The following is a 16,011-nucleotide window of genomic DNA, read 5'->3' on the forward strand; positions in this document are numbered from 1 at the left end:
TGCCAGTGGTGGTATGCTGGGTGTAAGCATGCTAGCAGATTTACACACTAGCAGATTCGCTAGGTAGCACAAGCTTGGCTACCTCTGTCAGCTCCACCTACGCATGTCTGCCTGTCTGTACTTTCTCTATTGTTGTGCTTGTCCAAAAAAGCATGTATATTCTGTTGTGTTCACATCTGTTGAATCACCTGTTGTCCTCTCTCTTCTGGCCTTTGCCGCAGAAATCATTGACCTGCCCTGTCTGAAATGTACAGCCCAGGAATATAAGGATAACTTTGGATAAAGGTATAACAACAAATGAAGAAGAGAAAATATCTCCTCAAAGACAGCTTCTAAAAGGTTGCCACCATAGCCTGAATAAGTGAAGTAGACATAACTATAGTAACATGACCCATTGGTTTGTGGACGACCGTTTTGAAGCCTTGAGTTTGCCTGGCTTTTTGGAGCAAGAAGTGACCATATTTGGATGAGAGGTTGGAGCTGGGGAGGAGCTCTAAATGGGAGCATAGTTTAGAAAATGAACACCGAGCTGTGTTAAAGAAGGCTTGTAACTAGAGATTGACTCCATAAATTTATGAGGAAACTGAGGTAATAAATCAAGAGAGAAATAGAGGTAATTTTCTCATAGACTTCTATATGATCAGCCCTCATTTTGCAACCAGTGGAGTCCCCCCTGCTGGCCATTATAAGAGACAACACTGCTCTGGCTTCACTTTTTAGACCCAGAGGCCATGTCCACTTCTTTTATACAATCTACCTTTGCAACAGATACTTTTTCAATTTCAACAACCTTGATTCGAATGTAGCACTCCCACATGGAACATTACCTCTGTAGGTCTTCTGTCTAATCGATTCAGTCATAACACAGAAGCGAACAAGCAGTGAGCACAGATCGCTACATCTTCCGACCTGAGCGAACACATATCAAGATTTTCAACAACGCCAGAGCAGCAGCTCTAAACGTTTACCCACACTGGAGGTGTGCCACTCAGAATGGGATACTGACTATGAAGCAGTTGCATGTTGTTCTGTGGGTTTGTGTGTCTGACATAAGAAATTGTAGATTGATTCTCGTGTTTATTTGCACATCGTGTGGCTTGTTCGGATGATTGTCACTCAGAAAACCTCTTATGTGATGTTCTGGATGATTTTAATTATCTCAAGTCTGTGTGTGCGTGTGTGTGTACCTGTGACAGAGGAGCTGTTCTTTACGCTGTGGCAGTCCTCCTGTCCGTCTGCGTTCTGCTGTGTGTGCTGCAGACTCAGCTTGTGACAAACCTCGAACGCCTGGCCGACTGTCCGAACAATACGCATGGCTTGACTCTGGGTGCGTGGGGAGAGAAAGAGGAAAGAAAAGAAAGAAGTGCAGTTATTCTCAGAACACAATTTGCACCACTTTTCTGCTGCCATTTGGTTCAAAGCACTCATTGCTGTATAGTGTTCTTAAACCAAAGTTCAAACGTTTTATTCAGTATTGGGATGAATTTTTCTTTTCTCGCCTAAAATTGAGTTTCCGTAGGTGGTGCTCTTTTCTTAAGTCATCCTGCAACCCAGTTCCAAACAAACCAGAAAGTGCCAGGGAATTTTTCAGGAAATACTGCCCAGATGTAGTGAACCAGGTGCAAACTGGAGCAGATTTGCCCCGGAAACATGTCTGTGTGATGCAAAATACATGTGTCACCTGATCACCCCGATCAAGTCTCACATAGAGGAGCTTGTCTGTGTTTACTGTTCAAACTCAGTGAAATATCACCATGTCATCATTCTATTTTTGACTGGATTTTTTCCTTTGTCCCCAGGTGCAAAGAGTTGGATGTGTCTGCTCATCTCCTCTCATACTCTTTCCGCCCTGCTCTGAAAAGGCAGGTCAAGTGAAACCAACTTTCGTGACTTCTGTTTGCTATCAGCCCACTCTTGTCTGGTTTGTCACAGCAGAGAGTTGCAGAAGCAGAAAAGATTTCATTTTAAAGCACTGAGGCCTAGCCTCCAAACACCACTCATCCTCAGCTGAATGAGCAGAACAGATGCACCGTGAAAAGCCAGAGCAGAATCAAGACCCTGCCAAAGGCCAAAATCATTTCTTATCCCGGTGATCAACTCTGGGCCAGCCTGAAGCCTTGTCCCACATCAGTATCAGAACTTTATGTGACCCCAGGTTTAGCATCAGATGATGAATCTATTAGGTAGGCATACATTTGGGGGTGCTTTATCACAAATGCGTTAACTGGTTTTGGCAGTCTCTCAGGTGCTGGGCCTGGACTTCAGTCCACTGAGGTTTTTGTTTTGAGGGTCAGAAAAACTCCACCCATATTCTCTTTCTGTTCAGTGGTGAGGTTTGGCTGCAGTCTCAGTGCTGTTACAGGGTAATTTATTGTTATTATTTTGTTTTGTCATTAAAACATGCTGCTTCAGCTTCATTTAGCGCTGATGTGTCCACAGTGACTACCCTCAGCAGAATAGAAATTTATGTAGGTAGAAATTTATGCATGTAAGGTAGGCAGTAAACCACAACCATGCCCAGGTCTGACAAATGTCCCACTGACCCTTAAATAATCAGTGCAACAGCTATTATTGTACCAACAATGACTAAGCTGCCTCTGTGGCCTCCACAGATGCAGACAGATATCACAAAGTAAATTAGAAAGACACAGATTGCAGCCTAAACCATCTTCAGCTGTTCACTCATGTCCCTCTGACATTTGTCTTCTCTTTTTTTCTAATTTTCTGGCAACAAGTATTAATATCCTGATACAGATAAGACAGGCTGCTCTCCGGGCCTCGAGAAAAGGTAAGATAAATTACTGTCACCTGAAGAGAGAATTACTTTGGAGCAGACTGCTGTTACAAAAAACAGCAGAACAAGCTTCAGCTGATAGAAAGACACGTCAAGACAAGACATCAACGTAACAGAATCAATATTTATAATATATAAAATTGAGCATGCAGAGTATCTCCTGTGTGTTTAAGACCTTTATGGACAGCCACAAGTAAATGACCGTTCAGCGTGGTTAAACATTAATTTGTACTTGAGATACTGTACACTGCTCATGCTTTTGCAGGAATCTATTTTTCTTCTCCTTGCTCTCTTCCTCCTCAGACTCTCTGTTCAATTTTTCCATGCTGTGCTGTTCTCTTCTTCTCCATGCCCTCCATCATCCACCAATCACCCCCTGTCACGTCTTCCTCCTCTGTGGGCCCTCTATTCATGTCTTTTCACCCCATGCTGGTCCTCAGCCTGACAGTAAACACATGTGTTTTCCTTTGAAGACATATCCAGAGGCAGTTCTACAGGGGATGAGAGCGGTGCTGGTGTTTTTGTGAACACACCAAAGACTCGAGCTCCCCCGACTCATGCAGTGATTGATTGAAAAACACAAAACCAAACACAAAGCTGTGCACAGTCTCTTTTTTTCTTTCTCTCAGACCTGTTTATGTGTACCTGACTCTCCTTCTCAGTTGGTCCCATTGAAGGTTGGATTTAATTACAGTTCAAAGTCCAAAATGTAATTTTGCAACTTTTAGTCTGTCAAGTCAAATAACAACCTTAACCCTGCCTAGAAAGCTCGAATTGGCTTGATTGCTTCTCCACCTGGAAAACACCTGTCACAGAACAAAAAGCAAATCTATTTAAATTGCTGAAAAACTTGACATAACCTGAGATGTCAGGTACGATTCAGAGGTAAAATTTACACTGAGAATATCACTGAAAAAAACTGAATTAATACACTACACCACTGGTTCTCAAACTGTGTGCTGCTGCACACTGGTGTGCCTTGGGAGCTGGACAGGTGTGTTGAAGCTAGTCTTATTCATGATGACTTATAGAGCGACAATCAGATGTAAAGGGGTGCCTTGGATATAATTTTTTATCATCAATGGGGTGCCTTTTGACAAAGATGTATGAGAGCCACTGCACTACACAGCAGTAAAGTTTTAAAAAGGTTAGCTTAGATTTTTAGATTTTTACTTTGAACAGAAATATGCAGGGTTAGGAGTGTAGTCGTAAAAAAGTGTATTTTCACCAGGAGCTTTGGGTCCAAAACTCCAGCAGGCAGCTTCACTGTAGTCTTTAATCTTTGGTACAGTAAGCAGCAGAGAGTCTGTGAATCTGAGGGCTCTACAGAGGACATATGTTTGGAGCATATCAACTATGCAGTGAAGTGCTAGTGTGAGAATATATGCATTTTTAACCAGGATGTTAAAAATCAGTCCTAAAAATACCTTGCAGCCAGTTCAGTGACTTAAGAACAGCAGTGATGTGAGCTCAGTGATTTGTTCCAGCTAAATCTGCCACCAGCGTTCTATAAGCTGAAACTGTTTGACAGACTTTTTGGGTAGACTGGACAGCAGTGTATTAAACTGTTAAAGCCTGATTGTAATAAAAGGAAGCACAAGCTGTTTTCTGGGAGAAAGAAAAGCTTTGACCTTTGCAATGGCCTTTAAATTACAAAGGGCTACTTTGGTTACGTCCTTTATGTGACTTGAAAATTAAATCAGAGTCAATGACAAAACCCCAAATTGATGATGAAATTTGCTGAGATAGTGTGGTACACTGTGTGCACAGTTTCTCTCTTATCTCTCTGTCTGGACCGATAACTAGGACTTCAGTTTTGTCCTGTTTGAATCATAAGGGGCAGCTGTGACACTGTCTTCACAAGATCAACAACAGAATTAGCCATTTGTTCAAAAACACCAGGGGTGGGAAACCAGCTGCAAGTATCATCCTCATCATGATCATCATCACTACCATCTGACATCAGACACCTCATTGAAAAGAAGCAGTTCCAGCCACTGCAGAAGCCAGTGTGATGTATTTGTTTAATAATTTAGAATGACCAGGGGCACCGCCAAGGGGCAGCCAAGGCCAACCTGATAACCTCCCCGTGGCCTCCTTCTCAGGCACTGCCCAACCACCACTGTCTTTGTTCTGAGCATGTGCTGAGGAAGAAGGCTGGGCCAACAAAGCCAACAACTTTGACACAGGAGAGAGAGTGTGGTCCACACTGGTTTCTTTTAACCAAGATGCCGTCCTTTAACAATTACCACATGGTTTCAGTTGGCTAAACTTAACTACGTCTTCGCCCTGGAGGTGTCAGGTCACAAAATGCTAATAACAAGTCATACTGGCAAATGTTCTCATCGATCTTTCAGAAATGTGCCTTGTCAGAGTCTTCAGCGTTATTTATTCCTTTGTCGAACTGGCACTCCCCTCCAACACACTAATCCTTTTCAGCTAACTCACTTTTTATCAGGATGGTTGTCCTGTATCTAGACATTTTATGCCCTGAGCAAATCCTCCAATGGATCTCCAAGTCTGACAAGACTGCTAAGAGATTTGTCACTCAAAAGCAAAGCCTGTATATATCCTGCTGCAAAGACATGAAATAGTTCTTAAGTTGGACATCTGTCACACACTCTGCTTAGCTCCCTTTCATCTGCTCTCCCATCACCTTTCTTCTTTGTCAATTCAACTGAATAAATGGACGCTTGCTGTATCTGTGTCTTTCTATCTCTCACTTCTCTATACGGGTATATCATGCTGCCAGTGAGTTGGATTCCTGCAGCCGAATATTCCGTCTTAGTGGCTGTAGGATAAGGCCTAGTCAAAAGTGTGATGCATTACTTAGCCTAGATTACCCACAGAAGTTCAGTGCTGCTTTCACTGCCCTCTTGGCACAAGCAAATATGGAACTTATAATGCAATCTAGGAAAAAGCAGGGTACACAATGAGAGGATGGCAGGTGGGAGTTATCTCTGATTAAAGCTTTTCCTGTCTCTCTCGTCTGTTGATGAGTTCCTTCATTCTCTGTCCACCCTGTGTTTGCATATTAACCACATCCCTCCACAACTTCCACATCCATCACTCAGTGTAAACAGGCTATTTGTAGTGTAGAAGGGAAGAGTTCTATTAAGAGAGCTGCACCGGTGATTCCCTGACCACCAGCTAACTCCTCTAATCATTAGGGCACAGTCTGGCCGGATGTTCATCAAACACTTTGATTGCCTCAAGGAAATTGGTGGGACAGCCGGGAGGAGTAATGCTGGGGAGGGTGTGTGAGCGCACTGCAGACGAACATCAGCAGACCAGAATAAGGTCGAATCAGTACACAGGTTTGTTTGTGGCTGTGAGCGTGTTTGGGTGTGAGAGCATGAAGTTAGTGGAGTGCGATGAAATGAAGTCATGATGCCTCGCTGACTCTTCTGAACCATTAGCTCAGTTTCCAGGGTACATCACACAAACACACGCACACATTCACCCACTACAACACCACGGTAGAGCTGGGTATCACACCTTAATAGTTACAGATGGAAATGTGTCCTTAGGCTTGTTTAAGTTCTTATATGGCTGTTTTAAGCACTGACCCACTGAGAATCATATTTTGTTTCATCGTAAAACAAATACACCATTCATACAGCAAACCAGCATAGGATGCAGGTCTACTGAATGTATTTTGGTCCCTTATTCATATGTAAAAGGCATCTTAGAGTACAGTCTGCAGTTTAGTTACGTACACCTTACTGCTTAACAATTTCTCTCTCACACTCGCTCTCTATTATCTGTCCATCTTTCTATCTTTTTCCTTTCTCCTTTCCTTGACTAGTTTAATGATGTTTCAACTGCAACATCATTTAATAAATTTCCTTCCCTGACAGCATCTGAAGCTCATCCAACCCTAGTCAGAAGGAGCTGCATTGAGCCATTCACGTACACTAAGACATTTTGGCAACAACTATTTAGGCAATTGATGCAAAAGAAAACATGGTGACGCCTTAAGAAAAAAATAAATTTGAGACGTTCATTCAGTAGAAATGTCAAAATGTAGCCATTCCTTTTACACTATCGGCAGTAATCTGGCTGTCTGGTTTCCCAGACAGGGTGGTACCACGGCTCAGTTCTTAGCACTGTCATCAGCTGTGTGAGTTTGATCTGAATGCTCGTTTCTTTACGGCCTAGACACAAGACGTGCAGGTTGGGGGGACCTGGGAACGGTGTGAACCGTACTGTATGTCTATTATCCCTGTGATAGACTCGTGGCCAGTCCAAACTGTACTCTGCACAGGAAGAGTGAGCATAGAAAATGATGGTGGTTATAATTTATTGCTGTCATAGATGGGGTTCAGGTGGAGCTTCACAGATGATGGAGCAGACAGCAGGTTGAGATGTGTCCCGGTTCAGAGGCAGGATAAGGACGCAGCCTACAAAGCATGCCCTGCTGTGGCCCTAAATGCCGGAATGACCCTGCCCCTCCTTTTCAGATGAGGCGGTCTAGATGCACCAAAACTAATGATGCATTCAGGTTCGTCTTGTAAATTAGGCATTTGCCTTCATAAAACCGACTAAGTAAAGATACCACGGGTCATATTCCATGAACCCACAGCTTACAGTAGGAGTTGTAAATAAAGACACAGCAAGAGACAGAAAGGCTGGAGATGAAGACAGACGGAGAGTGTTGACAGCTCTGCCAGCGTGCTAGCAGAAACTAACCTTTATCTTGTTTCACATAAAGTACACTTTGACCTTTAACAGAGGAGCATTATTGACTTCTGCCTGAGTTTCAATCTCAGTACCGACATCTCATGATCAATATATCATATCACAGATCTTTAGTATCTGTAAAGAAGCAATCTGAAACAAACACAATACACCACACTATATATGTAATGACTTGCTCAACTGTGGTTGCCTCTGCTTCAAAAGCACTGCAGCTTGACACCGAGCTAAAAAATAAATTAGACCGAGAGTGCAAGAAAGAGAAAGTGAGAGACAAAAAGCTTAAGACAGGAGGATCATTTCACTGAGATATGGATATTCAATATAAAGTGCTGAAAGGCTATTAAATCCAAGTATCTTAACCAAGCTGTGTCGAGAACGATGCGAGTCCTTATCATTGATATGTCTGGAAATAGCCGTATGTCATTTTATATTAGCACTCCTCAATGTCAATGACGAAACCATTGATCCATGTCATACTCTGGAGCTTTATTCAGCTGAGATATAAATCCACTACGCTTCCTGTACTTAAAACATCATTTTAGACTATAATATATACAAAAAACATCCATAATGCATTTCATTATTATGTGGGCTTTTCAATCATCCTCAAAGGCAGAAGATTTGACTTGTCCTTGTCCAAAGCTGAACAAGTTGAAGCCATTTGTCAATAGTTTAAGAAAGCATGTGGTTGGATGGCGCCTATCCACAGAGAGACCTCAATTAACACTCGACACAATGGCTACAGCTGTCCCTACATCTCATCACGCTATCTATCATTTCAACCCACCTAGGTTATGTTTTAAGGTGTTAAGTGCATTTGCATAGCTTCCCTTACTTAAAATAGGAATCATGTGGCCTCTCAGAATAATGATAGCAACAACAACATAAAAAAGAACAGCTGCTGGCTGCGATGCTATGGGATGTGCTGTGTTGTAGTCTATTATCAGGTTTAAGAGGCCGTAACCTGGTTTTATGAATCGCCGTTATTATCTTCACGCGTCTCTCTTGACGCTTGGCTTGTTAATGTGTCGCTGGCTCATTGGTGAAGATGTGGGATGAAGAGACAGAGGCTGTAATGGTACTAACACATGATATTGTCAAGAGCTGGACTGGCTTCGCTATGCAAAGTGCTAGTTAAGACGGCTTATTCAACCTAAGGGTGGAGGACCTCATGACCTCTTGAAAGGCTACATCCTTTAGGAAGCGAGAATATACTCTGTAAGCTCCATGGCAACCGGCTCAGTGAATGTTGATATTTCTCGTGTACAAATTGAAACTCTGACTTGACGATGGTGCTCAAGGAAAGGCTGGGGTCCATGACCTGTGCTAAATCTAGCCAGTGGTTTTCAACATAAGCAAGACTGAAAATGCTTGACAACCTTCTGCTGAGGAGGATCGTGTGATATGAGAAAAAGTTTCAGAACAGCTCCTGAAATATGGTTCTGTTTACTGTTTTCATGATAGTTTTCTAAGTGTTGGATTATAATGTGTTATTTATTAATCGACTGGCTTAAATCCAATTTGAGCCCGGCAATTAGAGATTTCCCAAGGTATGTGAATTTGAACATGGCACATTGTTGTATTAAGTTTTCTTCGATGGATTATATTGAAATGATGAAAATTTGACACTTAATCACATAGAGTTTATGCCAAGCCAATTAAAAATGAATCCATAGATGGCTGGTATCACTGTACATGTTGACAGAAATGCAAGAGGAAATTGAAGTTAAGTGATGTGCAGTTACTCAAACTTTAAAGGCCCTGCATTAATGTATAATTGCAAACTTTATTCAAGTTTAATATACTTTTGTTAAATCTGTGATTTTTGTAATAGTTTTAAAATAATTTTAAAAAGTAATCTAACTTCCAGTGTGTTCAAAATGACTTACTGGCGTTTTCTATAACACAGTTCATTGTTCCACTTTAGAATATTCTGCCTCAGTATATATTTGCTCGGTCCAACTGATGTAAATTGGGAATATAATATGTTTTGCAGACTTTTGGTATTTGTATAAGTATATGACAAATTAAAACCTGAGGTGGCCCTGGATCAAAGGTCAAACAATCACTGTTATTGCAATTCATCCACACAAATAAACACAAACCTGCACACTCACTCCATCACATCACACCCCTGAACCAATACCTGTTGAGACACTTCAGTCAAAGCTATAAATGTTGGTGGTGTGAGAGGAAAAGTCAGGCGAGGTCAGCAGGATTCATCCTCTCGATATCATGAGTGTCTGCACCACATTTCACAGCAATCCATCCAATTTTGAAAAGTTTCACTACAACTCAAAAGTGCCAACGTCATGGTAGCCTACAACTGCCTCATTCAATCAAACAAAGGACACTAAAATACAATCATTTTGGAGGTTTATAAACGCACACACACACACACACACACACACACGTCTCAACCAAAGCAGCATTCAATATTCTGATGAACACTCACTGGTCTCGGCTCTATCACTCTCGTTTCAATTTTACATAATAGAGGCCAGGTCGTTCATTAGCCTCCTTTAAACTGCTGATTGGAGGAAGAAAGGGAAGACTGAGACAGCATGAGTCAGACGGGAAGAGAGCGACACCCAGCCTATCTCACTGTTAGAACTGATAGGCCACTAAAGCCTTTTTATGCCACTGTGATTTAAAGCCGAGCCATTCTTTCACTGCTGGTAGTTAGGAGGGAAATAAAGTCTGCTTAATCTTCTACTTAATCTTACACTCGCAACTTTCCACACTCACACAAAACCATACACTGCTTTGGATGACATCTTTATTACATGTTTGATATGTATATACCCACTCCTGGGCAGTGTTTGATTCTCTTTTCCTCTTTCTTGATCTTCTAAATCTTTCTGCACTTTCTTTGTGTAACCCTTTTAGATATATTTGTTCTTTAACTTATCTGTTCTCTTCTTATCACTTCTCTTCTTCTGAATACTTACACAACTTTTTGGAACTGTTTAAACTATAATACAGTGTTGTCTCCACTTTTTTCTACTTATGTAAGAATACGCAGTAGTTAACCAAACCCTAAAACTATTTCTATTTGCTGCAAACAAACAGCAGACCATACATTCTGACAGTTCTGTCAGACTCACAATAATCTTAGTTGTTATTTATAGGCACTGACAACTAATTCTGTTTTGCATACTAGCCTGAACACATTGGAACACACCATCTGGGTTATTTAGGTCATTTTTTGCGACAAACAGAGAGGAGAATGACCCAACACAGCGGATGTCCCGAGCTTTTAGCATCTTTCAGCTTTTTGTTTTTGGTTGTTGTCCGGTTCACTCTCAACTGTGTCGTTTTCAGCAGCTGCAGGCAGCTGTTCACAGAGAAAACCCACTGTGCACTGACCCCCAGCACCAAATGGCAGTTTGTTGCTGGTGGAGACCAAAACAAAGTAAAAAGAGAGTGAATACTGCACTTACATCAACAGGTGGGCACGACCACAACAGCTTATGTCGCCATTATGTTCCGTTATATTCCCACTTCATAAGATAGATAAGTGATACGACAATGCTGCATTTACAGCTTGTTGTGGTGCCCCCAAGTGGCCAAAAAGATCCATCAGAGTTGAGCCGAATATACTTGTTTTCGTTTACATTATCACCTTTATTTTGGTGTACCAGTATCAGTGTTTTCATAGTGCAGGGTGCTCTGCCCTCTGTCAATCACAAGACATTCACATGGGAAAAACGTCTCCACCAAGAAATAATCTCCTTTAAACAACCCGTCTAACAAGGCTTCTATTATCACTGTCAATAACCACAGCAGCAGGTGCCTTCAACCTGCCACCACAAACTGTGTGTTTTAAACAAATATGATGAGTGTAAATTTGATCTGGACGTAGACAGCAAGAAATGAGTTGTAACAGTCAAACATAATGGTGTCCTCCATTAAAAACACAATCTCACCCATAGCCTCTCCATCACCACTATGCTGCTAAACACACACACACACACACACACACACACACACACACACACACACACACACACACACACACACACACACACACACACACACGCACACACACTCACACACCAGCTTAATGGCCTCACAGCCATAATTGCCCCAAAGGATTTTGGTCTGTGTCACTTTCCATTTTGTCTTCCAAACTCTGTGTGTGTGTGTGTGTGTGTGTGTGTGTGTGTGTGTGTGTGTGTGTGTGAGCGAGAGAGGGAGTGTGTGTGTGTGTGCATGCGCATGTGCTCATGTGTCAATCTCGGCCTGTCTTGAACAGATAATGAGGCAGTGTGTGCTTCACTCAGCTAACCCCTGGACTTCACCATCCAGTCCTGGGAACTGGCAGCTGAGGTGGGAAACTGGGAGCACATTTTCTAACTGTTCCACATTGCTGGACTCTGGTTTGACTTTCTATGCTCAGCTCTGCTGCAACACATCCACCCCAAATGGGTTTCCAACTTCTTCTGCAAACCTCAAGAATGGCGTGCCGATGGTGCCGGGTGGAGTTATTGCTGCCCGACAGCCGTGTGTTTCTTTATTGGAGGTTGTCAGGATGTGACTCAGACAGTGACATGATTTAAGAGAGGAGAAGGAATTGCCTTAAACTCTACGCGACTAGCAGAGTGTGAAAACAATGGAAATGAAACACTTAGTGGCTGCCTTTTTCCATCTCGCCATTATACAGAAACAAAGTTTGATCAGTTGGTTATTCAATTCATGCAAAAGTGCAAATTCACTAATAAAATATAAACTCAAAACAAATACAGGAGTCAAGTGCTTTTCTTCTTACGCATCAGTAAATTCAGCACATATAATTTAGTTTCCAAGTTCAGGTAGTTTGAATTTTTTATTTTCTAATAGTGCAAACTCTGGCCTTTGTTTTATGAACACTAACTAACATTAGCGTGAAAAGTACTAATTTAATAACTTTGATGAACACAAGATTATCGTAGCAACTTATCTCTGAAAAACTGGATATGCAGTCATTTCTATAACATGTTCAAAGTTTGTAATCATTTAAAAAACTGTTTAAAAGTTCAAATATGTGCTTGAATATCATTACCAACACAAACAACCCAGCTTTTAACCAGGGGAGATAGAGAACACACTGAAGCTACCCAGTAGCAGCACGGTCTGATCTGCTGGCCACTGCTGAGCACTCGAGCAAGGTGTCAGTAAGTGCATCGCTCAAGGACACCTCATTACTGTCAATGAGGGAGGGGTAATGCATTCTTTCATATGGAAGAAGCATGTCTGAATATGCTCACTCTAAGGGAAATGCTCTCCGCAGTCTGTTATTACAATAGGAGTCAGTTTGTTGGGTCACTCCTGCCCTGGTTGACACCACCGCTAACGTTTTAACAGAGCAACAGGCATCATGATGGTGCTAATGTAGTGTGTTCCCAGCACTAATCTATAACTATCAAATACCATAATGCTTTATGGGGAATTTATCAGGATCACATGGGCAGGCCGGCTTTCTAACTTAATAACTCAGGGTGAGCTCGAGCTTGATTCTTCATCCAGACTCCGCATTTATGTTTAAAGGTAAAAGCTTTCCAACTGTCCGGCTGTCTTTCTTACTTTCTTCTTGGACTTGAAGACATTGCAGCGGAAGACATTACTCTGTCCATCTCTGGCGATGTAGCTGAAAATCTTCAGATCCTGGGAGTCATGAGACACATAGAATATCCTGAAAGACAGAATAAAATAGGTCAGAAATAAAGAAATTGAAAAAATATGATGCAAAATGGAATGAGAGCCTGGCAGCATTTCTAAATGTATCTTAGGACACAAAATAGGCACTCTGCCCGTTTCTCTGGGGTTTCAGTGTGACAAAAATAAACAGTATTTTAAGCTTGTTTTAATCCAAAGGCAAGAGACCAAATTTATCTCTCAAGCTAAAAAAAGGAGGGTAAAGAAAGTTGTGATTAGACTGAGGGGTATTGTTAAAATTAACTGCCAAGTGCAGACTTCCTCATACATTTCTCTATTACTGGGACTTTGAGACAGGAAGTTCAGTGGCACACACTGAAAGTCAGGTAAACTTTAATTCAAAGTTTTATAAAATATACCTCAAGTGACAACAGTGATAGTTCCAGTGTGAGGAGGAGACAGGGGAGGTAATACCATCACAACTAAAAATATCCTGTGCGAAAGAGGATGCAGAGGGAGCTAAGTCTGAGACAATAATAGAGTTCTCCTGGTGGGGAGAGACTGTTTGCAACCAACAGTGAAGAGATATACAATATCCTGCAGAGCTGGTAAAGAGGAAATAATAAGTTTGGGACCAAAAGGGAGAAAAAAAAGAGATAGTATACAATAACCTGCAGGGGGGAGAACATTGTATGTGTTCAGGTCTACACTAAATCTAACTCACAATGACAGCAGAACACTGCTGGAGGAATAAAGCACTGCAGCTGACAATACGGGGACAAGAGTGAAACAGCAAAGCTGGAAACTGTCATGACAGGACGGTCTTTGTTCCTCCACTAATATATGTTCACAGAAAATTATGACTTTCTTCAGTCTACAGTACAGAGGACGGGATTTATACAGTGTCTGGTGGGTAGGTGTGTGTGTGTATAAATGTGTGTGTGTGTGTATAAATGTGTGTGTGTACTTTTCCAGCCACTAGCAATGTTTTGTTCCACAACAGGAGGAAGTGAGATGTTGTTTTCCAAAGCATACTGCTTCCACATCACACCCCAGGGTTCACGCCCGGCCTTGCGCTTCAAGTGAGAGTTCACTTCTTCATTACTTAAACAATACTCTCATAACCTGAACCAAGTGCTTGGACTTGCCTCAACATAACCATAAAAAGCTTCAATCTTGCTTCAAATACCAGGATGACGCTGTTGGAGATGGCAGTGAACACTAGCTATGTTTCGATCTACAATCCAGGTGACATGATGTTCCTGAATAACAGATCCATCAGTGATTTTTAGTTTATTTCTGTTTCATGACCAGACAGGGCTATCGTCAGATCCGACGGCCTCCAGCATCCTTCCAAATGGTGTTTCACAAAAGCTTTTTTTTTAAGGGTGCACAGCTATCTTGTGCACACTGTTCTGCTTTGCTAATGCAAATGATTCCACTTGTCCCACTGTGAGATTTAACATTCAAGATGAGCTGATGATCACAATGCTTAACACGTATTCCCTGCCCTGTATAATCAAGTTATAATTATAAAACTAGACTTCCACACAACATCGCTGTGGGACTTTGCAAAGAGGAAAAAAAAAAAAAGGACTGAGTGAGAAAGCAGACATCGCAAAAAGGCAGCTCTCAATTGAAATGTTTTTAAAATCTTCATAATCACAAACTTAACGCTTGATTCATACTTACATGTATTTGGGTGTAACCTGAAAATTTTATCCAGACTATAACAAACAACCTTGAGACTACTAAAGATTGCGCCACCATTTTGCTTTTTCAAGGTTATTATTATGAAACTTGCAGACTTTTCCAGAAGTGACTGAGCCAATACTTTGGAGTGATTGAATGAGTGAAGAAGAAGAGGCTCTCCACTGCAAACAAGACTTCTAAATCATTATTGAAATTAGAGAACACAATAGCCTCATCCATGCTTACATGAGTGAGCTCATCACTGCGATTATGCTGATTTTTGTGTTGTTTTCAAGATTATTATTGTAAAACAAGACATGCAGGCTTTTACAGTTCAGACCCTGTGAGTGATAACAGTCTACATCATTAGTTTGCATGAAACAATATGAAAAAAAATAGTCTCTACCTAAAACCTTTGCACAAAACCTTGCAGAGATTTTGCTGATTGGTCATTTTTTCCATGATATTTGTGCTTTTATCATGAAGAAGTATGCTTTGAAGGTGTATGGGTTTTTTTTGTCTGTTTTAATTTGGTTTATTGTTGATGTACAATCGGCAGTCTACAAAGGATGTTTTATTTTGGAAATTCGTCGGATTCTCTACACTGTTTCTGTGTCTAACTTCCGGTCTGGCTCGATCTGCTTTGCTCAGATTGATGCGGAATCTGTCAAAAATAGACTTGGTGCATATTCTCCATGGAGCAGAATGGAGACCTGCGGCCAGTGGAATTACATGCATTGTCTAGAATGGCAGTAATCAGCTCTGTTGGATGTACAGAACCCGGTGGAATTTGGGGGTAAAGCACTGCAATGTGTGGCTGGATTGTGACGGTTAATGAGCGAATGCCACTCTGGAGCCAGTTGTTGGTTAAACTTTAAATATCAGCTGGTTGAAGGAAGCACCAGAAACCTCAGGCAGAACAGCTTCTTAATTGCTCAATTAGTGTCACAATTAAGCAGCCTGGTGGTTTATTTGGGGTAATTTATCACAGTGACACAACAGACAAGCAGGCGAGCGCAAGAAATGAGGTGAAGATTATGCAAATGACCCTGCTGTCTCCGTTCAAATGTGTGTCTGAGCTTGTGTCTGTACACGTCAGTTTTGCGTGTATGCGCATATATGTGTGTCTGCATTTGTGTTGTGTACTAGAAATCAGGGGTCTCATCTATACACTCTGACATTTCTGT

The 16,011-nt window shown here is 41.5% G+C and overlaps 1 protein-coding gene across 1 annotated transcript in view; it reads right to left on the minus strand.

The window, feature by feature from the left end:
• Positions 1–16,011, minus strand: part of LOC121605365 (carboxyl-terminal PDZ ligand of neuronal nitric oxide synthase protein-like) — a 177,660-nt gene that overhangs the window by 69,524 nt on the left and 92,125 nt on the right. Inside the window, exons 5-6 of the mRNA XM_041935249.1 lie at positions 13,061–13,169; positions 1,188–1,323 (exon numbers count right to left, since the gene is read on the minus strand). Of these exons, the coding sequence (XP_041791183.1) occupies positions 1,188–1,323; positions 13,061–13,169 (245 nt within the window). The remainder of the gene's footprint in view (positions 1–1,187; positions 1,324–13,060; positions 13,170–16,011) is intronic.

Source organism: Chelmon rostratus, chromosome 4 (genome assembly GCF_017976325.1).
Source record: "Chelmon rostratus isolate fCheRos1 chromosome 4, fCheRos1.pri, whole genome shotgun sequence".
In the NCBI taxonomy this organism is placed as follows: domain Eukaryota; kingdom Metazoa; phylum Chordata; class Actinopteri; order Chaetodontiformes; family Chaetodontidae; genus Chelmon; species Chelmon rostratus.